This window comes from Vicia villosa, unplaced genomic scaffold (genome assembly GCF_029867415.1).
Source record: "Vicia villosa cultivar HV-30 ecotype Madison, WI unplaced genomic scaffold, Vvil1.0 ctg.001377F_1_1, whole genome shotgun sequence".
Classification (NCBI taxonomy): Eukaryota; Viridiplantae; Streptophyta; class Magnoliopsida; order Fabales; family Fabaceae; genus Vicia; species Vicia villosa.
Genome location: NW_026705600.1, coordinates 512938 through 535117, shown reverse-complemented (window position 1 = coordinate 535117; position 22180 = coordinate 512938). Strand labels below are relative to the sequence as shown.

General features: G+C 34.6%; 1 protein-coding gene across 5 annotated transcripts; it reads left to right on the top strand.

Moving 5' to 3' along the window:
- Positions 1-2731: 2731 nt before the first annotated feature.
- LOC131634916 (histone-lysine N-methyltransferase ATXR3-like) lies at positions 2732-22161 on the top strand. 5 transcript variants are annotated; one of them, XM_058905544.1, is made up of 20 exons: positions 2733-3010; positions 3202-5768; positions 5907-5963; positions 6889-8019; positions 11175-11545; positions 11626-12177; positions 12272-12372; positions 14330-15368; positions 15554-15625; positions 16144-16254; positions 16354-16454; positions 17406-17505; positions 17604-17699; positions 18339-18506; positions 18601-18726; positions 18820-18873; positions 19267-19514; positions 19602-19710; positions 19817-20119; positions 20766-22161. In XM_058905544.1, exons 2-20 carry the CDS (start codon positions 3311-3313, stop codon positions 20940-20942), a joined length of 7374 nt encoding a protein of 2457 aa, XP_058761527.1. In that variant the 5' UTR covers positions 2733-3010; positions 3202-3310; the 3' UTR covers positions 20943-22161. The 5 variants fall into 5 exon arrangements, with proteins under 5 accessions (XP_058761528.1, XP_058761529.1, XP_058761527.1 ...); XM_058905542.1 differs by having other exon boundaries at positions 2734-3010; positions 11172-11545; positions 20766-22151; XM_058905543.1 differs by having other exon boundaries at positions 2734-5768; positions 11172-11545; positions 20766-22152.
- Positions 22162-22180: the final 19 nt, after the last annotated feature.

The window sequence follows — 22180 nt, the reverse complement described above, 5'->3', positions numbered from 1 at the left end:
CTATATACAACAGTTTTATATTATTCTAAAATTCAAATTGAAGAAGTTCTCCTCTCTCGCGTAAAAATAAATTCTCTCATGTTTTTTTTTATCATGATGTTCGCAATTGACCATCTAATCTTTGAAGATAATCTTGATATGTTTTTTTTTATATATATAATTTAAAGAAACTAAATTAAAACAATTCTTAATTTATTTTACTTTCATTTTTGTCAAACAACTAAACTCACACAATTAGTTATTATTTAAAAAAAAATAACACATAGTTTGAATATAAATAAGTCACGCACAATTAGTTTATCCTGTACCATTTACTTATTTACAAAAGACACAAAAAGTTCATATTTTTTTTGTGGTGTAAAAAAAAAGGTCACACTTACTTTGCAGTGTATATATTTAGTTTTCTACATATACATGCATTCATCACTAGGGATGGAAATAGGTCAGGCAAGCCTACTGGGGCTTATGACCTAACCTATATAAGGTCAGACCAGACTTATTTAACAAAAAAAATCAGACGTAGGCTTTTTTAAAAGCCTATTTAATAAAACAGGTCAGACTTAGGCTATTAAAAAAGCGTATGAAGCCTTATAGGCCGATCTATATTTTCATGTATATTAAAAATAGGCTAAATATATCGGCCTATATTTGCATATATATTAGAAAAAAGACTTAATAGGCAAGCCTATATATGCATATATATTAGAACAAAGGCGAAATAGGGCGGCCTATATATGCATATATAGAACGACTTATAAGGTTTCTTAAATAATATGGATTAATTGAAAACCATAATGAAAAATAGGCTTTTAAATAGACTTTTAGACCATACCAGAATTTTAAAAAGGTCAGGCCAGACCAAAAAAGACAACCTATTATAAGCCACAGACATTTCAAATTTATCTTAAGCCATACCCAAGCCTTATAAAGCTTAACCTAGTCTATTTTCACTCATATTCATACATCCAAATATTGGTCTTTTTTCTATAAGCCTCTTTCCGTCTTTTTTCTATACCCCTATTAAGGAAACACGTACCAGAAAAAAAATCCAAAGAGTAATGTAAAACAATATTTTCAAGATATTGCAGTAAAACTCATAATACAAAAGTAATCATTGAGAATATATTCATCAAGAAATACAAATAATATTTACTATACATATTAATTTCATAAAAACCTGTTTTCCGGAAATAAAATAGTTACTTAAAATAAAATTTAAATTAATTGAACGATTCTTTAAAAATGATATTTTTTTACTCATATTTATAAATATAATATATGTAATTATCATTTACTTTTTATAAACCAGTATTTTTAATATTTAATATTAAGGATTGAATAGAATAACTTTTCATAAGGAAGGAGATTTAAAATTCAAATTCCATATTAAAAATTGAATATAAAAAGAATAAAATTCGATTAAATTAATCATATTTATAATTGGTTCATATTAATATGAATTTAATTGAAATAGTGTAAAAAATATTATATTTCAATTAATCACATCTGTTAGTTAATTTGAAATATTTGATTTTTATTCTATTTTTTTTTAAAATAATACATTTAAATAATTATAATGTATGGATGAAGTAATTTTTTTTACATGTATATTAATTAAATTTTATTAATAATTTCAATAAAAAAAAGTTGACACATCAACTCATTTTATATTGAACTCGGTCATTATCCAATCAAATAATTTTATTTAATTTCATATTATTTTATTTTAAATTTACAAACTATTTCAGTTGAAGATTCATAATCTTATTAAAAAATAGTATTAACAAATAAAATATAAAATAGAAAAATTTCTTTTAGTCAAATAGTCTAGAAATTAAAATTCATCTCTTAAATATAAATAAATAAAATATTGCAAAATCAAATTTTTACTTTTCGATTTGATTGTTTTGCATAGCTATCACTAAAAATTGACCCAATGACACATATATTGAAAATCTTTAAAGATAATAAATTATAATTTTGGTAATCCAAATATTGAAATTGTTGAATAGGATAGACTCACCACATGAATAAGTGTAGAAGTCTTTAGTAGACTTTTGAGGTATGAGTCTGACCTTTTCGAAAGCTTAGTTAGCCTGTTAGCCTACCTAAAAGCCTATTTGGTTTATATATGTAAATAAACAATTAAAATAATGTTTCAATAGACTAACTAAGTAAAAGACTAAGAGACTAAAAATTTATTTGCATTGACTTATTTTAATTTATCTATTAACGTAAATTTTGTGAGACTATTTATTTAAAAAACTTATAAAAACAATGTCTATTAGGTATTTTCATATTATTTTCACAAATTCTTCAAGATAACCAAGTTTTATTTATGTATTTTAATTAAGTATACAAAACATAACTTAATGATAATACAAAATTATTATTATTTATTTAAATAGGTCTGTCTGATAAATTTGAAAAGTTTTTTTTGAGGCGTGAGGAGTGAGACATAGCCTTTTTAACTGAACATGCTTATAAAAAAGTCTACGCTTTTTCTATTTAAAAAAAAAATATAACCTGACTTAAACCTATATAAGCTAACCTATAGGTCTATGTTATCAACATTATCTATTTTCACCCACACATGAATGCCTTAATTAACCTGATTGCCAAATTAATAATTAATAATAAAAAAAATGAGGAAATCTATTAAATACTAGCTGAACGCCCTAAAGTAAAAAAAAAGAAAAGAAAGAAACTGATGCTAAATGTAATGAATAAAAAACACAAAAGGTTTCGTTCTGTTAAAGCCCACAAGCGAACTTGCAAAGCGGGAGAGGAAAACACGAAGATATATCATATCATATATATTCAGAGAGAGAAGAAGAAGCTTCACATACAAACGATTTTTCTCCTTCTATTGATTCGTCAAAAAAGAGTCTCTTAAACACACAATTTTCTTCTTCACCCATACTTTTCTCGATCTGTCTCCGCTCCGATTACCACCACCGTCTTCGATTTTTCTCCGATCCGTACTTTTCCTTTTCTCATTTATTTCTCGGTAATTTTCTTCTCTTTCTTCTTCTTCCGCGTCGCTCTTTTTTACTCTTCCGTTAATTTTCTTATCGGGAGCGAGAAACTTCTGTTTTTGACGTTTGCGAATGTGTTGGAGGTTACTCGTGTTTCGATAAAACCCTACATTCGGTTTAATTGACTAGTTTTTTCTTGTTGTTGTGAATTTATGGAATTTAGGGTTTTGAGTTGGAGCTGCGGGATTGAGGAAGGAGAATGAGCATTAATAGTCCTGGCGAACGTATTGATTAGGGTTTTCTAGGTTGATATTCTGGAGTCGAAGATTGCAATGGGTGATGGAGGCGTGGCGTGTATGCCTCTACAGCAGCAGCAGCAACAGCGTGTTATTGAGAAGTTGCCGAGTGCGGCGGAGGAGACGGTTTGTGGAGGGAAGAGTGAGAATGGTGTCAGTTCTGAGTTGGTTAAGGTTCCTGAGAAGAAGAAGGTGATAAAAGTGAAGAAGGTGAAGAAGATTGTGAAAAAAGTTAAGAAGAAAATAGTGCCTGTGAAGAAGAAGGAGAATGTGAACGTGAAAAAAGAATTGGCGTTGGATATAGTGAGCAGCAATGGTGTTGAGAGTGGTGAAATATGTGGGCAGAAGGAAGAAGTTGAAGAGGGTGAATTGGGGACTTTGAAGTGGCCGAGGAATGAATTGGAGAATGGAGAGTTTGTGCCTGAGAAGCTGCTGCCGTTGTCATCCTCACCACCACCACCACCACCACCACGGAGTAATGAAATTGAGAATGGGGATATTGCCACTGAGAGGTGGAAAAAAATGCAGGTGGAGAAGGGCGAAGTTGACATATGGAGAAAAAAGGAGATAATTTCTGAGAAGGGCTGGAAAGGTGAAAATGAGAAAGGGGCATATGGGTCATGGAGAGGTGGTATAAGCAGTGATGTTGAGAAGGGAGAATTTATTCCGGATAGGTGGCATAAAGGAGACACAGGTCAGGATGACTATGGGTACAGTAGAATCAACAGGTACGAGTCATGTCGGGACAAAGGGTGGAAAACTGAACGTGACTGGGAGTGTACACCATCTTCTGGGAGGTATGCAGGTAATGATTTTTATAGGAAGAAGGAATTTAATAGAAGTGGGAGTCAGCATGTTAAAAGTGCACCTAGGTGGGAAGGTGGACAAGAGAGAAATATAAGGATCAGTTCAAAGATTGCGGATGAGGAGAAAAATGAATACAATGGTAGGATACATGCACGGGAATATTCTTCTGGAAGTCGTTTGAAGAGGCATGGCAATGATTCAGACGGCTGGGAGCGGAAGCAGTATGGAGATTATGCTGGTTTCAAAAGTCGAAGACTATGTGACGATGGCTCACACCATGTCTATTCTGATCACCATGTTTATTCAGAGAATCATTCTCGCCATTCTGTGGAGAGATCCTACAGAAACAGTTCTTCGAAGTTGTCTGCCGATAAGTATTCTTCTAGGCATCATGAATCTTCTTTGCCTACCAGATTAGCTTATGATAAACATGGATGCAGTCCCCGTCATTCTGAACGATCTCCACACGATCGAGCTAGATATTATGATAATAAAGATCACACTTCTGCCCGTCGGTCACCCTATGGCCGTGATAGATCACCCTATGACCGTGATAGATCACCCTATGGCCGTGATAGATCTCCGTATAGCCGTGAAAGATCTCCATATAGCCGTGACAGATCTCCATATAGCCGTGAGAGATCTCCATATAACCGTGAGAAATCTCTGCATGGTCGTGAAAGATCTCCATATAGCCGTGAGAGATCTCCATATAACCGTGAAAAATCTCTACATGGTCGTGAAAGATCCCCATGTGATAGGAATTGGGATAGAAGTCGTAACCGTGATCTCAAATTAAGAAGTCCCATTCACGCTGAGCGGTCCCCACAAAATCGTGGTCGGCATCATGGCTACAGGGACCGAACTCCAAACTTGATAGAGCAATTCCCATTTGATCGAACTAGACAAAATAATGATCGAGAAACAAGTAATAAAACCTTATCAACTGAAAAACATAATTCACAACATAGCTGTAAGAATCCTGAAAACAAAAATATTCAAAAGGAGCCAACTCTTTCAGGTAAAGAATTGATAGGGGAAAGAAGTGTTCACGATGCCAATGGGCCTGTTGTGAAAGGTGTCTGCAATGAACCTGAAAAGGAACAAGAGTCCTGCAGGCCAGCTATAAACTGCCAAGATTCTCCTTGCTTGCTCCTACCTACTGAGGAGCAGCCTTCTATGGAAGAAGATATGGACATATGTGATACTCCCCCACATGTTCCTGTGTTTGCTGATTCATCATCAGGAAAATGGTTTTACCTTGATTATTGTGGTTTGGAACATGGTCCTTCTAAATTATCTGACATCAAGGTTCTTGTTGACGAGGGTGTATTAATGTCGGATCATTTTATTAAGCACATTGACAGTGACAGATGGTTAACTGTTGAGAATGCAGCATCACCACTGGTAGCTCAGAGTTTTCCATTGATTGTGTCAGACTCCATAACCCAGCTTGTAAATCCTCCAGAAGCTTCCGGTAATCTTTTGTCAGATACTGGAGATATTCTTCAATCTGGACCCAAGAATGATCAGGAAAGGCAAGCCCCTTTCCTGAAGTCAATGTTATACCCTGATGACAATATGCTTGCACCTGAGCCGTTGGATGACCTCCATTTTGATGAAAGGGTCGGTGTTCTGTTAGAGGGTTATGATGTCATTCCTGGAAGGGAGCTTGAGGCAATAACAGGTCTCTGCTTCTGTTAATGATATTTTTATGGATTTCTTTTACAAAATAAAAATATTTTTTTTTAAATCAAGCTGTTCATTTTTCCTTATTTACTGCTATATCTTATCTTTCCAATCTTGTTTTCTTATTGTCTTGTAGAAGCCCTGCAAATGAATTTTGAATATGCAGAGTGGGACGATTTGGGAGCCTACAAAGGTATGTAGTTGCTGGACCGCCTAATGGTTCACTTAGGAGTTATGATTGGTATTTTTTTTATCTAATGCTGTTATGTGGCAATTAACAAGTTTTACTTTTAGCTTTGATTGGACGCGTTAAATGGTATGATATTTAAAAGAATGGTTTTTATTTTAATATTATTTTTTAATTGTTTTGGCCCACCTAGTGAGGAAAGGCTTTCATTTTTGTTTTTTTAATTAATTTGGCATTTTTGGTATTGTTAGTTGATACTTGCCAAATATTGACGTTTGTTGAGCGTTATTCTTTACTGATGTCTTGGCTTGATTATCAGAAGGTGTCTTCTTGTAGTTTCTTAGCTGGTTTCACACTGAGTTGACTCAGCCCCCTCCTCTGACATTGAGAAAAAAAGTAGAACTTTTCTAGATGCATCAATTAGATGCACACTATAATTTTGAGGTAGTATATTTTCAAATAAATAATGCATGTGGAGTATATGGAGTTGATATCTGTTGTGGAAACTGATTTAAATGGTCTCTATAACACTCTACTGGTCAATTATATGGTAGTGTACAAATAATTTGTTTTAACTCCACTATCCTCTTGTATGCTTGCATGAGTTAAACTATTTCTTTCAGTTGAACTAACAATTTGAATTGTGCTCAATCTGTCATCTTATGTGATTTAGTGTTCTGCTTCAGCTTTACAAGTAATATGGTGGTTGCATAAACTTCTGTACATTTTTATACTGTATGTGGATCATGTGCATAATAAGATAACATGTTTTGACTTATTTTTAAAATAATGCATTTTGATGTAAACTGATGATAGCTTAAAATGGTGATTTCATTCATCTTGTTATGTTTCCAAAACTAGTTCCTCCATTGATGTTTATTACTTTGAGGTGTACGTTTCATGACAAGTATTCTCCTCTTGTTTTCTTTAGGTTTTCCTGAGCCCGATACTTGCCTGAGCATGGACCATGATTCAAAAGTTGATTTTGCATCAAATGAGCAAGACTTCGACAAGGATAACGGCTTTACCCTTGGCGTTCCTGATGACTGGTTTTCTGCTCAATGGTCATGCAAAGGCGGTGACTGGAAGAGGAATGAGGAATCCCAAGATAGATATTCTAAAAAGAAACTGGTCCTAAATGATGGGTTTCCTCTATGTCAAATGCCTAACTATGGATGTGAAGATCCTCGGTGGGCTAGGAAAGAAGACTTGTATTATCCATCTCACAATAGAAAGCTTGACATTCCTCTTTGGGCTTTTTGTACTGATGAGTTGGTTGATTGCAGTGGTACTGTGAGCAGACCAGTTCAAAGCAAGTTTATTTCTGTTAGAGGAGTAAAAGGAAATGTTCACTCAGTGGTCAGGATAAATTCATGCGTGGTCAAGGACCAGGGATCATTGGTCTCTGAGTCACACCACAAGACCCAAGGCAAGGATAGATATCATTCAAGGTCAGCCCGACCTTTATCATCAACCAGGGATAGCAAGAGATCATCATCTGAAGAAGATTCACAGTTTAAAACTGTTATTGATCAAGGTTCTCAAGGCTATTGCAAGAGTGTAGAATCCATTAATATTTCTCAAGATCATCTCTGTGCCGTCCATGACTTGCAGTTGCATTTGGGCGACTGGTATTATCTTGATGGTTCGGGGCGAGAAAGAGGACCTTCGTCGTTTTCAGATCTACAGTCTTTAGTAGACCAAGGAATTATAAAGAAGTATAGCAGTGTGTTCAGGAAATGTGATAAACTCTGGGTTCCTGTTACATCTTCAACAGAAACTTTGGATGTCCATCACAAGAGCCACCAAGAAAGCAGTTCAGCGTCTAGTGAATTTTCAGAACATCAAGGTGTTTCATTTGGTGAACCCCATTCTAAGTCAAATATGTTTAACAGCATATACCCCCAGTTTGTTGGTTATACTCGCGGGAAACTACATGAATTAGTAATTAAATCATATAAGAGCCGGGAATTTGCTGCAGTAATAAATGAGGTTTTAGATCCTTGGATCAATGCAAGACAACCAAAGAAGGAAGTTGAGAAACAAATATATTGGAAATCAGGTAACAATTTATTTTTTAAAATTTACAGCTATCCCTGTTTTTGTTTCAACCAGCTATGATATGATATGTGCATTGTCTTCTCTTACCTTTGAATAATTTAAAGGTGCACTGTTTAGATGTGTTCTCACCCCCTTTTTTCTCTCTGTATATTTTTATCATGTTTCTTCATTTCATTTCGTTCAAACTTCAAAGAAATCTCTTATCATGTAAACCACTTGATTTAACATTTTCCTCACCAGCTATGGATCCACTGGTACCTTTAAATCATTGTTGTAACCTTAGAACTGGGTAATCTCGTACAGGTACTTCTTGGGATGGGTTCATCCAAATATTTGTGTTTTTCCCTATGTTGTCAATAGCAGCCAGTAGCACATCGATAGTGGCAGAGCTGAGTGGAATGGAGGCTGTCCACTCCCATAAGCGATGCTATGTCGCAGAAGGGAGTAGCAACAATCACAGAAGGATTTTCTGTCTCGGTTTATGGTGCTCCTAGAGTGCCATGCAATTTTTCTGACGAATCTGCATTTTTCGGATTCAACGTTGTGTTTTCTGGCCAGATCTGAAATTTTCGGCAACAGAGATCTAAGTTTTCTGGCCACTGCTACGTTTTCCAGCATGAAGCTTTTATCTCGAGCTTAGAACACATAAATCAGTGTTTTCCATGTGCCCGTTACAATGTTGGTTGTGGGTGGCTGTTACAGTGCTACTATACTTCTCTTGTTTAGATGCTGTCTCAGTTTATGTGTTTAGCGGTGCTCCTAGAGTGCCATGCAATTTTGCTAACAAATCTGCATTTTTCGGATACAACGTTGTGTGTTTTCTGGCCAGATCTGAAATTTTCGGCAACAGAGATCTAAGTTTTCTGGCCAGATCTGAAATTTTTCGGCAACAGATATCTATGTTTTCTGGCCAAAGCTGTGTTTTCCAGCATTTATCTCGAGCTTAGAACACACATAAATCTGTGTTTTCCATGTGTCCGTTACAATGTTGGTTGTTACAGTGCTGCTATGCTTCTGTTGTTTAGATGCTAGGTTTAGGGAGAAGAATATTTGGGCCGTTAAGGGCTACGGCAGACAAAATGTAACTAAAACAGGCTGTATCACAAAATTTGGGCCTTTGACCTCTTGAGTCTTTTAAAATAAAGTAACACAGTAGTAGTAATAAACCAATAATAAAATAATAAGATAATAAAATATTAAAATATAATTCTCATAAATATAATATTTAATAATAATAATATATTATTTTATGAATAATAGTAGTAAAAATAGATCAGTAATCAAATAAAAAAGTAACGTAATAGATATCTCATAAAAATATACTTTTTGATAAAAAAAAACTAATAGTAAAAATAAATCATTAATCAAATTATAGTTTCATGTAGTAAAGTCTCATAAAATGAACATTTAGTAGTTAGATATATTTATAAACAAACTACTTATCGATATTTAAAAAAATTCAAGTAGCAGTCACCCTGCTATCCTAGTTTTGGGGTTAGCTGCCCTTGGCAACTATGGTTTTTCCTTCCAAATTTTAACATAAAATTTATTTTCAGTACAAAGTGATGCAGCATTGCAATGAACAAATATATCTGAACACTAGAGTACACAGGTCAAATCATGCTAAATTGTGAAAGTAGATACTAAGCTGTTTGATTAGCTACTAAATGAAATAAACCGCTGCCTCACACCTTTAAATCTTGTGTGCAATTTTGGTATTTTTGGTTATTATTTTGTATACTTCATATAGTTAAGTTGGAAACTCATTTATTGGAAAATATATGTAATATAGTTTTAGTTGGTCCTACTTTATACAATTGTATATCATTAGGCCTCATGTGCATTACCATACTCTTAAAATTTCTGTTCTTTGGAATTGTATTCATACTACTCAGAAATAAAGCATTTCTTGAAGGATCTTCCCTTCAGTGATTCACCTCTTTCACTCTATCTGGTTCCAGATCTGTCTATCACTAGTTCTATTTTGATTAACGACATCTAGTTGGTGGTATGTGTTAATTTTCTTAATATGATTGATAAAATGATATGGAGAATTGATTGCTGCACTATGCATCATTATTCATGTCAATATGCTTTATTGAGAATCTTTCGGTGCTATCATTTTATCATGTCTTCTAAACCAGTCTAGTCAAAATCACAAGTTTCGTTGTTTTCAAGCCCTTGAGTAATTCAGATTGAGAATCACAAACTTTCAGATCTTGTAGAATCAGTAATCTTACGCGTATAATTTGAAGGGACTGTTGAGCTACAACAATTCTAGGTCCTATTGGGCCTTTCTTTCGCTTGGCAACCTGGTTCAAAATAATCAGTTTACTGGGAAAAAAACTCAACCAGCCAAGCAATTTCTGATGCATGTCTCTCCCATGAGATTCTCTTTTCTGTTCCTCAATGATCTCTACTTGCTTAAAGAATCTGACAACCTCTTCGATTCAGTATTCTCAACTTCTCGTATGCCTCTTTTTAACATCTTGCCCGCAACTTTGTTCTGATTCTGGTTTTTGCAGCTTGTACACTTCTTTTCAGTGCTTCTCTCTACCCCTCCTCTATCCAATTTTGGATTTGTTCGAAACATTGTTGTGCACACTGATTCATTCTGCTTGTCGGTAGTCTTCCCCCCTCCCCAAACTCTTCACCCATTCGAGACTTGCTTAGTCTATGTTCAGTTGGGTGCTTTTTCTTGTTTCTGAAGCTTACTTGGTGGGCTCTGTCTTGGGCTTCCTCATGAAATACATTATCCATCTAAATCTAATCCTATGCTTCTCATTATGAACCAACCTATTTCATTAGGATAATTGTTTCTTTTCATGATCACTTTTAAACATGAGGTAGAGCCTTGGCACCATAGTAAGGTTGCTTCCTTGTGACATGGAATTCAGTCATGCACTAAAATCCTGGAAACAGCCTCTCCGCGCAGAATTAGGTTTCATACATCTACCCTCTTTAGACCATAGACCCTGCCTTGTGTAAGCCTTATGCACCACCTGTTTATAATCACTGTTAAATAAAATTTTAATATTAAAATATTGGTAGTAAATAGTATTAGAAGAATATCTATATTCTTGAAACTTATTTGTATTATCATACTATTAATTACTTGAAATATTGACATGTGTTGGGTCATATTTATTTCAGAAGGTGATGCGCATGCTTCCAAAAGAATCCGGGTGCTGGTTGAAGATAGTGAAGAAGAGAGTGATTTTGAAGATGACAGCTTTATTATTGAGAATGATAAATCCACTCTTGAGGCCCTGTCTGGTGATGTTACTTTCTCTGCTGAAGAGAACGGCGTTACTGTTTCCAAGGAGGAAAGGTGGGGCTTATTGGACGGTCGAATGTTGGCACGAGTCTTCCACTTCTTGAGGTCTGATTTGAAGTCTCTCGTCTTTGCGTCCATGACATGCAAGCATTGGAAAGCGTCTGTAAAGTTTTACAAAGAAGTTTCGAAAAATGTCAACTTGTCATCCCTTGGCCATTTTTGCACCGATTCCATACTTTGGAATATTGTGGTAGGTTTATTATATTTTTCATTTAACATTGTCAGAAATATTTCATTGTTTTCCCATCTAACCTGATTGTTTGCTTGCAGAATGCCTATGAAAAAGACAAAATCAAATCTATGATTCTAATGGGTTGCACCAATATTACTGCTGACATGCTAGAGAAAGTGTTTCTCTTATTTCCTGGTTTATCTACTGTAGATATCAGAGGGTGCAATCAGTTTGAGGAGCTCACTCCTAAATTTTCCAATGTGAAATGGATCAAGAGCCGAAATTCACGCATAACTAAAATTGCAGATGAGCCACATAAAATCAGAAGCCTCAAACAGATTACTGATCAATCTTTGTCCGTTTCTAAAGCCAGTAGTTTTGGTATTAGGGATAATTTTGGTGAGCTGAAGGTTTATTTTGATAGTGTGGACAAGAGAGACACGGTGAAGCAATTATTCCGTCAAAATTTATACAAGCGTTCAAAATTATATGATGCAAGAAAGTCCTCTTCTATCCTCTCTAGAGATGCTCGAACAAGACGATGGTCAATTAAGAAGTCGGAAAGTGGTTACAAAAAGATGGAGGAATTTCTTGCTTCAAGACTCAGGGAAATTATGAAGGCAAATGCTTGTGACTTTTTTGTACCCAAGGTACATGAATAATTTCTGCAATAAATTCTTTTCAAGTAATTATGAAATTTTTGTTATTTAGAATTTCTAATGTATTATTATTATTTGCTTATAGGTTGCAGAAATTGAGGCTAAAATAAAAAGAGGTTATTACAGTGGGCATGGGCTGAGCTCTGTGAAGGAGGACATAAGCAGAATGTGCCGAGATGCAATGAAGTAGGTTTAAGTTTTCTTTTTTCATCTTTTTCCTTGATATGAATGCTTTTTTTGTCATATACTCCCTCGTTCCTCTGCCCCTTTGCCACTTTTCAGTTTTCACATATATTAAGCTTAGAATTGGACAATGATTTTCTGAATACTATATCAAAAGTAATTAGAGTACAACCACTAAACTGTTTAAATAGACTATGCTATACCTAATGGCCTAATTAGCCCAGCGAGTACAATCTATACAAATAATAACACAATACGTATAGAATTATATTTAAAACATTTAGAAAAGTTGATATGTAATTAATGTGTATATTTTGTGTTTTACTATTACTAAACTGTCCTTTGGGTATAAACACTTTTAATATATAGAATTTTTATCTTCCAAGATAAATTAGTAGTTTAATTAGGGGTATATTTGGAAAAAAAATTATTAAATGCATCTAGCAGTTTGGAAGAGTTTAGGGATAATTTTTTCCCCAAAGGTGCTCATAAATTGGGACGGAGAGAGTTTCTTTTTCTTTTTCTTTTTTTGATTCTATGGTTATCATATGTGGGGTATATGTGGGCACATGTGCGTGTATCTGTATGTTCTAAGAAGAATGCAAAAGATCAGAGATGGATGCACTTACGGTTTTGTGGGGGCACTCGCCTGCAATAATATTCTTTGATACAATGCTATATGTATAAAATGTATACTTAATAACTTTGGGGTATTTTGGCTTAGTTGCTTATTTAATTGGTTTGGTTACTAGTAGATTTGGCATAAAGGCCGCTAGTTGGCTATGTTTCTGGCACTACCGACACGTTGATGGAATTGTGGTGGTTCTTTTGTATGATTGCACATAGGCTCTTGTTCAAAAAATCTCAAATAACTTTGGTAATTGTAAATTTTCTCAATTTATGTCTTATGCTAGTGGTGAAGTCTATTTATAATATTTCATGTTTTTATCTTTTGAAAAAATATCTATACACAATTACATACACAAAAGTTTCAACCCCATTGTAATGTAGTGCGGCCTATAAATTACCTAAAAACTCTCGCCTCTTAAATATTTATAATATTTCTTATTTTCATCTTTGGAAAAAATATCTATACACAGTTACATACACAAAAGTTTAAACTCCATTATAATGCAGTGCGGCCCATAATTTACGTAAAAACTCTCACCTCTTTAATATTTGTCCCTCATAGCCAATTTATGAAAAATATAATTAAATTTATATTGCATCTTTTAGATCATAATAATTTTAGAATTGCAATTTTCTTGTCTTTATTATAATAAAATTTTGATTTTTTTTATTCCTTTTATAAGAAAAAGTCACAACTTCTAAGATGCATTTATTGTTTAAAAGACTTTTTTGCCCTTCTTTAAAATGTTTGTCTTTTAATATTAGTGGGTGCATTTAATATCTCACAATTCTCGATATTTGACAAAACCTTCAAAAAGTAACAACAAATATGAGGTTCATTGGTTTTGATAGTTTTTTGTTTTTCCTTCTTGACTAGGAGTATTATGTATATTTTTTGCAAAGTTAGTATATATTTTTTATAATCGTTCATATGTTTTCAAAATTTGAAAAGTCGTCGAGAATATTATGATGTATACTTGCACTCTTAAAAACAATATATATGCATATAATATTGCCCCCACAATTTAAAATTATGGATTATTGAAAAAGAGTATGGAAAGTAATAGAACTGTGCTAAGGAGAGAATCAATTCCATTATGATATTCACAGAAATGGATTCTCTCTTCCAAGAGAAAAGTTCCTCCTTACATCCTATAGTGGCTCTGCTACAATTCTTCAGTTGGGCTGCTTTTTATTTTCTCTGTTTATTTATACTCTCCTGATTATCCACCTTGTGTAACTAGTTCCTCACTCTTGTACAGATTCTCCCTTTCCTCTACCGCCCATATTTATTTAATTAATAATTTACTTATATGCGTATTTATTACAGGGCAAAGAATCGTGGTGATGCTAATGATATGAATCATGTTATCTCATTATTTATTCAGCTTGCAACACGGTTGGAGGAAAGTTCTAAATATGTGAATGATAGAGATGCGCAATTGAAGTTATCGGGAAATGACTTACCGTTGGCATTCTGTTCTACTTCCTCTAAGTACAAGAAGAATAGATTAGTGACTGAGAGAAAGTATAGGAGTGATGGAATACATGGTGGTTTGGATAATGGAGAGTATGCTTCTGATAGAGAAATCAGAAGGCGTTTATCAAAATTGAATAAGAAATCTATGGACTCAGAGAGTGAGACATCTGATGACCTTGATAGGTCTTCTGAAGATGGCAATAGTGACGGTGATACTTCAACCTCCAATACTGATAGTGACCAAGAAGCTCATCTAGAGAGACGAACCAGAGAATCAAAGGGAAATGGATACTTCACACCTAGTGATGGGTTGGATTTCATTACAGATGAACGTGAATGGGGAGCTCGTATGACGAAAGCAAGTTTGGTTCCTCCTGTTACTCGGAAATATGATGTCATTGATCAATATGTCATTGTAGCTGATGAGGATGATGTGCAAAGGAAGATGCGGGTTTCACTACCAGATGACTATGCAGAGAAGTTGGCTGCACAAAAGAATGGCACTGAGGAGTCTGATATGGAACTTCCTGAAGTCAAGGATTACAAACCTAGAAAAAGGCTTGAAAATGAGGTTATTGAGCAAGAGGTTTATGGAATCGATCCCTATACACACAATCTTTTACTTGATTCTATGCCTGAGGGGTTAGATTGGTCTCTTCAAGAGAAGCATGTGTTTATAGAAGAGACACTCCTTCGGACATTGAATATGCAAGTTAGGCATTTTACCGGAACTGGAAGCACTCCAATGAGCTACCCTTTGCAGCCTGTTATCCAAGAGATTGAAAGGTGTGCAGAGGAGCACCGTGACGCAAGAATGATTGGTATGTGCCAAGGTATCCTAAAAGCCATAGGCAGACGTCCTGATGATAAATATGTAGCTTATAGAAAGGTATACACTTTATGAATTTGTTCATGCATACATACATACACGCATGCTTGTATTTATGAAACACTAAAATTCAATGGTTAGCTTCCATTGGTTCTCTCTGTCCTAGGTGATTCAATTCAGTACTAAATTCAGTTTGTTTCCTTCTTTGAGCTGCCTATAACTGTCAATTGATCTGGATCATGCAGGGGCTTGGTGTTGTTTGCAATAAGGAAGAGGGCTTTGGCGAAGATGATTTTGTCGTGGAGTTTCTTGGAGAGGTATGGCTACCTATTTATATTGATATTTTATTTATACTTCTTTATTCACGTTTCTTTTCAGGTATAAATATGCAAGTTATATAATCTCAATATCTATCTATCCTATAATGTATATACTGATGAGAGTAGACAATATAGTAGTTTCATATTTTCCATCATCAAACTATTTATGATTGATTGCTGCAAATTTTGACACGTTTTAAATTTGAAATACACATGAATTATTAAATTATTAGTTTTGTGACGTTCGCCTATAAAATTGTGATCTTGATCTTTATTCCTATTTGCTTTATGACATTTTTTAACATTCTGTTTTCTAGTTTGCCTCATTGAATATTTACCATTTCTGGCTGTGCCATCTTGTAGTTTTGCACAGAATGTCACATGGACAGTATATGCTTATACATGATGTTTGTTATCCTCTTCAATTGGTGTGCTGTGTTATTTAGAAACTTAGTCTTAATATGATGGCTGCAAATTTTTATTTCACATATTTACATAGTTTTTATTTTTATCAGGTGTATCCTGTATGGAAGTGGTTTGAGAAACAAGATGGGATACGATCTCTGCAAAAAAATAGCAAAGATCCAGCACCAGAATTTTATAACATATACCTCGAGAGGCCAAAGGTGCCTGATGCTTCAGAAAAGAAATTTGTTGTTTTAACTTGATTTTGTTTGTCAATCTATCAACTTTGTGGACTAGCCTAATCTTCATTTACATGACAGGGTGATGCTGATGGTTATGACTTGGTTGTTGTTGATGCCATGCATAAGGCTAACTATGCCAGTCGAATATGTCATTCATGCCGACCTAATTGTGAAGCAAAGTAAGTACATTTGTCTTCTATTGTTGTTTCCAATATGTTTTTGACTTGTTAACAACTTGATGTTGGTCCTGTTTATTTTAAAACAGTTAACTTTTTCAGTGCATAGCTTGTATATTTTGGGAAATTCATATGCTTAAAAGATTCTGTGCACCCATTACCTAGTTCAATCGTGATAGTTTTTGCATACACAACATAATATCTGTGGTTGGGAAGCACAGGTTCTTGCAAACTGTGGGTCCACCCCTGGCTTCCTTTAAATATTGTCAGCCTGTTTGAGTAAGCTTTATATGCTTGGTGAAGATTCGATTTTAACCGAAGTTGCTCCTTACAAGCTTTGGTCAAACATTCATTGAAACTGTAAACTTTTGCCATTTCCATTGGAAAAGCCGAAAAGCTTAACCATACATGCTGTATTGCACCTTTTAATACCCTTCTCTCGCCTCTCATTTTTATTCTTTAAAGTTCCACCTCCCCTCCAAATCCCTCTTTTGGAAATCTCTTTTTCTTCATGTCTATCCATCCAGTCAAAATTCTCATTTCGATGTCCTTAACTTAATGATCTTCCTGTAGCTCAAGAAGGCTGTAAAGTTTAACCCCCTAATTATTTATTCCTCAACATTCCTCCTCCCTTCCAAATCCCTATTTCCTGTTCCTGAAATTACTCTCTGCATTGATTCCAGTCAAAATTCTCCTGCCCCATCCTTCTTGGTTCTTTTATGCTGTATTGTAATATGTCTTCCTTTTGGTTGACGAATTAAGCATTGAGTCTGGGATCAACTCAAAAACTCCCATATTTAATCTTTAATTATATCATTGAAAGTGCCTTTTTGGAGTATTATTTAAAAGCAGATGATTATAATAAATGGGTGTAATTAACTAATTCTTTTGAACTTACTTGAATGGGATATGATTTTTGTATTTAACCATTATCTTATTCTCTTATATTTTCAGAGTTACTGCTGTTGGCGGTCATTATCAAATTGGTATATATAGTGTTCGTAAAATTCAACATGGCGAGGAGATCACTTTTGATTACAACTCTGTTACAGAGGTTTGTCCAGTTGCTTGTCAAGCTTTTGCATTCTTAAAGTAAAATGTATCCCCTTTATATTTTTTTTTCTAATGAATACCTGTTTCATCTCACTGCAGAGCAAGGAGGAATATGAAGCATCAGTCTGTTTATGTGGAAGCCAAGTTTGCCGAGGAAGCTATCTAAATTTGACTGGTGAAGGGGCTTTCCAAAAGGTTTAACAAAATCTTTGACTTTAAAGTGCTGATAAAATATAAAAGTAGAAAATTAAAAAAGCACGTGTCAAATAGACTCTCTATCGACGTGGGCACTCATTCGACACAATTGGATACTTTTAGCTGCATTTTGCTGTCCTCTTATTTGTTTTCATACCATTATGATTACAAACGATTAATAAATTATACGACTAGGAAATGTAGATACCATACCAGACAGTCTGACCTAAGGATAAATTAAAAGAAATAATTTTTTGCATTACAATCAACCAAATGAATGCCTTGTATATCCTGAAATATGGACTTGCAGATCATTGGCATAAATTTCTCTTGACATTATAGGCCCGGGCCCGTTTGTTTTATTTGTATTTTCAAAAATGATTTTTATAAAAACATTTTAAAAAAATTTGAAGTTTTTTTAAATTAATTTTTTATAAATTAAAAGACTAATTTTGACATCTTATAGCATAAATATACATTATTGACGATTAAAACGTGATCAAAATCATAATTTTTTCATAAAGATGTATCTCAAATAATTTTTATGAAAAGCTATTTGAAATAGCTTCAAATTTAAATGATTTTTTTTTAAATTTTGATCATTTTAGCTGCTGACTGGAGTACTTTTGGTCCTTTCAGGTACTGAAAGAGTGGCATGGAATTCTTGACTGTCATTATTTGATGCTAGAAGCCTGTGAATTAAACTCCGTTTCTGAAGAGGACTACAATGACTTGGGAAGAGCTGGTTTAGGCAATTGTTTGCTTGGAGGCTTGCCAGATTGGCTAGTTGCTTATGCGGCTCGCCTTGTATGTGCCTTGCTTCCTCTGTGTTGTGTTGATGTTTTTTACTTTCTATATTCTTTTATTTTTTATTTTTTTGTGACACATTGTGCTGGTGTAGGTGAGATTTATTAATTTTGAAAGAACTAAACTTCCTGAGGCAATTCTAAAGCATAATTTGGAAGAAAAAAGAAAATATTTTTCAGATATATGTCTTGAAGTTGAGAGGAGTGACGCAGAGGTTCAGGTGTGCTCTTGTTTCTCTACCTGTAACTTATTATCAACCTAAGACTAGTTTAAAGAATATTTATTTCCTTTCCTATGTCTCTTTATGAGTCAGGCTGAGGGTGTATACAACCAGAGGCTTCAGAATCTTGCTGTCACGCTTGATAAGGTGATTGTACTTCCATTTTGCTATGTATTTTCCAGCTTTATTATTCTAGTTTTTAATGAAGGTAAGGGCTTCACATTTAAAATATTATCCTAAAAGAATGATGGTAATTGGCAAATAGTGTTTTTAGGGTCAGGATCACTGCTAACAAATACCACTGGGCCAATATTTTTTTAAAGATAAGTTGCATGACACTGCATTCTATAGATGGTCAACAATTTTAGATCTTTTATTCTAGGTAGCATTTTATGCTACCTAACTACACTCTTTGCTGTAATGTGAAGTGGATGGTGTAATTTTTGCTCTGTACTTTCAGATCTCAGTGTGTAGCTGTATTTTTTAAGTAAACTTTGTTTCCTGTTTGAATATTATTTTAATCTTTGAGTTACATTACAGGTAAGGTATGTTATGAGATGTGTTTTTGGTGATCCAATGAAAGCTCCACCTCCTCTTGAGAAGCTCAGTCCTGAAGCAGTTGTTTCGCTCCTCTGGAAAGGAGAGGATTCGTTTGTTGAGGAGCTTCTTCAATGCCTGACTCCTCACGTGGAAGAGTCTACCTTGAATGATCTCAAGTCCAAAACTCGTGCTCGCGATCCTCTGAATTCTAAAGATATTCAGAAAGCTATTCAGAAATCTCTGTTGTGGTAAGTGCTTGCACTCCTAATTTGTGTGTATTTTGTCCTGGTTGAACTTGCCATCTTTACCTTATGTTACTTTTCCTCTTTTTGAAGGTTGAGAGACGAGGTTCGAAATCTTCCTTGTACATACAAATGTCGGCATGATGCTGCTGCTGACTTAATCCATATTTATGCTTATACCAAGTACTTCTTTAGAGTACTGGTATGTTCTTGTATTGTTAATGTCAGTTTTTCAAAATGGTGCTTTTGCACTTCCAGTTTTTGTTTAAAAAAGTTTTAGTTTGAATTGTAGTTATTTGTGTGTGCAGGATTATAAAACTACTACTTCACCACCTGTCTATATTAGTCCACTTGACTTAGGTCCTAAGTATGCTGACAAGTTGGGAGCAGGATTTCAGGAGTATCGGAAGATATATGGTCAAAATTATTGTTTAGGGCAACTGATATTTTGGCATAATCAGAGTGATGGGGAGCCTGATTGTACCCTGGCTAGAGCTAGCAAGGGAAGCTTGTCATTGCCAGACATCAGTTCCTTCTATGCTAAGGCTCATAAGCCTTCACGGCAACGTGTTTATGGTCCAAAGACTGTCAGATCCATGTTGGCAAGAATGGTTAGTTTTCTTCATGCACATTTATGTACTTATATTGTATATTTTGCTTGTCAGTATAAATTTGTTTTCTGTTTGGTAATTACATATTTTTGAACCATAGTTGGAGTTAGTCGAAAAGGAAAATTGATATTACATAGCTGTCACCATACGAGATTCAAATCTGATTTTATAGGCAGTTTTACTGTCATTTCACGACTAAAAACTGTAATCTTTTATTCACACAACAGCAATGCCAACTGGTGTGTCAAGACATCCCCATCTAGGTGGAATTAATTGAGCTCTGAAACATGGTAATTACTGGGTGTTTGCAGATTAAATTTTAGCCGTTGGTTGTGGCCAAATTTGGTAATCTAGAAGAAATTCTGGACTATATCTTATTCGAGCATTTCAGATTTATTTTTCCTTTATGCTGCCATTACAGCTGTAAATATAATGTAGGAAAGTACTACCTATCTGATCATGGTATTTAATTTGTGATGATCATGCGTGATATAAATAGTTTATGCTGCCATTACAGCTGTAACTAAGTTTCTGGGATTTAGTTAGTAATACTAACTGTTACATGCCAGGCCATTGTATGCTTCTGGGTTCTTTGTAGCTGATGAGTGATGATTGAGCATACTTTTTCTTTTCTTTTTTTATCCAGGAGAAGCATCCGCAGAGACCTTGGCCCAAAGACCAGATCTGGTCATTCAAAAATAGTCCTAAATTTTTTGGTAGCCCAATGCTAGACGCTGTAATTAACAATACTCCACTGGATAGGGAGATGGTTCACTGGTTGAAGCACAGACCTGCAATATTCCAGGCCATGTGGGACCAGTAAAATTTTGCTTGCTTTTGCTGAAGAAGACTTCCATACTGGTCAAACCTTTGTGGTTCATCATTCAGAACTGCCTGCCTCTTTTAGCGTGGGGAGTCTGTAAATTATTAGTCTAAAGCATAATTCTCTGGTCTGCTTTTTCTGTCATTGTTGTGTACAGTTAGTTTTTTTTAACCATTGATTTGTAATTCATTTAGTTGTAGGACATTTAGTCTTCATAGAAAATGAAATGAAATGAAGGAAAAAAAAGTTTAATTCAAGGAATTTGCTGTCTTCTCATCTTGTCCGTTAAAACTGAACTGAGTAAATCTTTCCATTACAGGTTGGTGCACTTGCATCTCAGTGATGACTACAAAATTTCAGATTTGTAATTTTAGATTATCTGAAACTGCCTTTGAACATTTAGGATGCATCGGTCTTATAGTTAAATGAGCATGAAGAGGATTAATAACTTCCAAAGTGTTTTAGAGGCTTGCTTTTAAGTAGTCGGTGAATGATAATGAAGTTTCTATCTTGATTCACTTTGCTCAAGAAAAGTAAAGGAAAAGGGTTTCTAGGAAACCTGAGCCGATGTACAGGTTGGTGCACTACAAGTGATACAATATTCAACTACGAGTGGGTGATCCTACTATAGTTGATCATGCGTGATATAAATACACTATGTTGTAAAAACATAGTACCTGTTGTACTAATAGATGGTGCTTGGTTACTTCCCAATTTCAACTTTCCAGTCATAAAAACATTCACGAGATTTTTGTATCTCATCTTAATATGGTACCTATTGTACTATCACTGTCGTGGAAACCGGCTGGACATTCCATTATTGTTACCATTCCTCTTCTAAGATTATAAGGCCTTCATGAAGGAGTTTAGAACCACTCTTCATGAAGCTAGTAAAATCTAATAATTTTGGTTTTGTTTTAAAGCTTTATTTCCCTTGATTCCGTATCAAGATGTTGTAGAGGACCCCTGGAACGGTAGTAAAAGAAATCTAGCCAAAGCTTTGCCAACCGTCTAAGAAAAGCAAGAAAAATAACTGTCTAAATATTGTTTGAAGGCATTTAGAGAGCTATACAAACTTCTGATTCTTAGTACCTTCTTTATCTTGAGCCAAATTGAGGTATTCATACAACTTGATTTTCTTTCAAGAGGAGTTTCATTGGTACAAATAATCCAATGAGGAATGGGTGAAGTTTGCTCAATCTATAATTAGAAGAAAAAGTACAATGTTCATGGCCTAA

Coding starts and splice junctions, on each gene's coding strand:
- LOC131634916 (XM_058905543.1), top strand. CDS start 3,311: ATGGGTGATGGAGGCGTGGCGTGTATGCCTCTACAGCAGCAGCAGCAA. Junction 12,178..12,271: donor GTGACTTTTTTGTACCCAAG/GTACATGAATAA, acceptor ATTTGCTTATAG/GTTGCAGAAATTGAGGCTAA. Junction 17,506..17,603: donor ATTACAACTCTGTTACAGAG/GTTTGTCCAGTT, acceptor ATCTCACTGCAG/AGCAAGGAGGAATATGAAGC.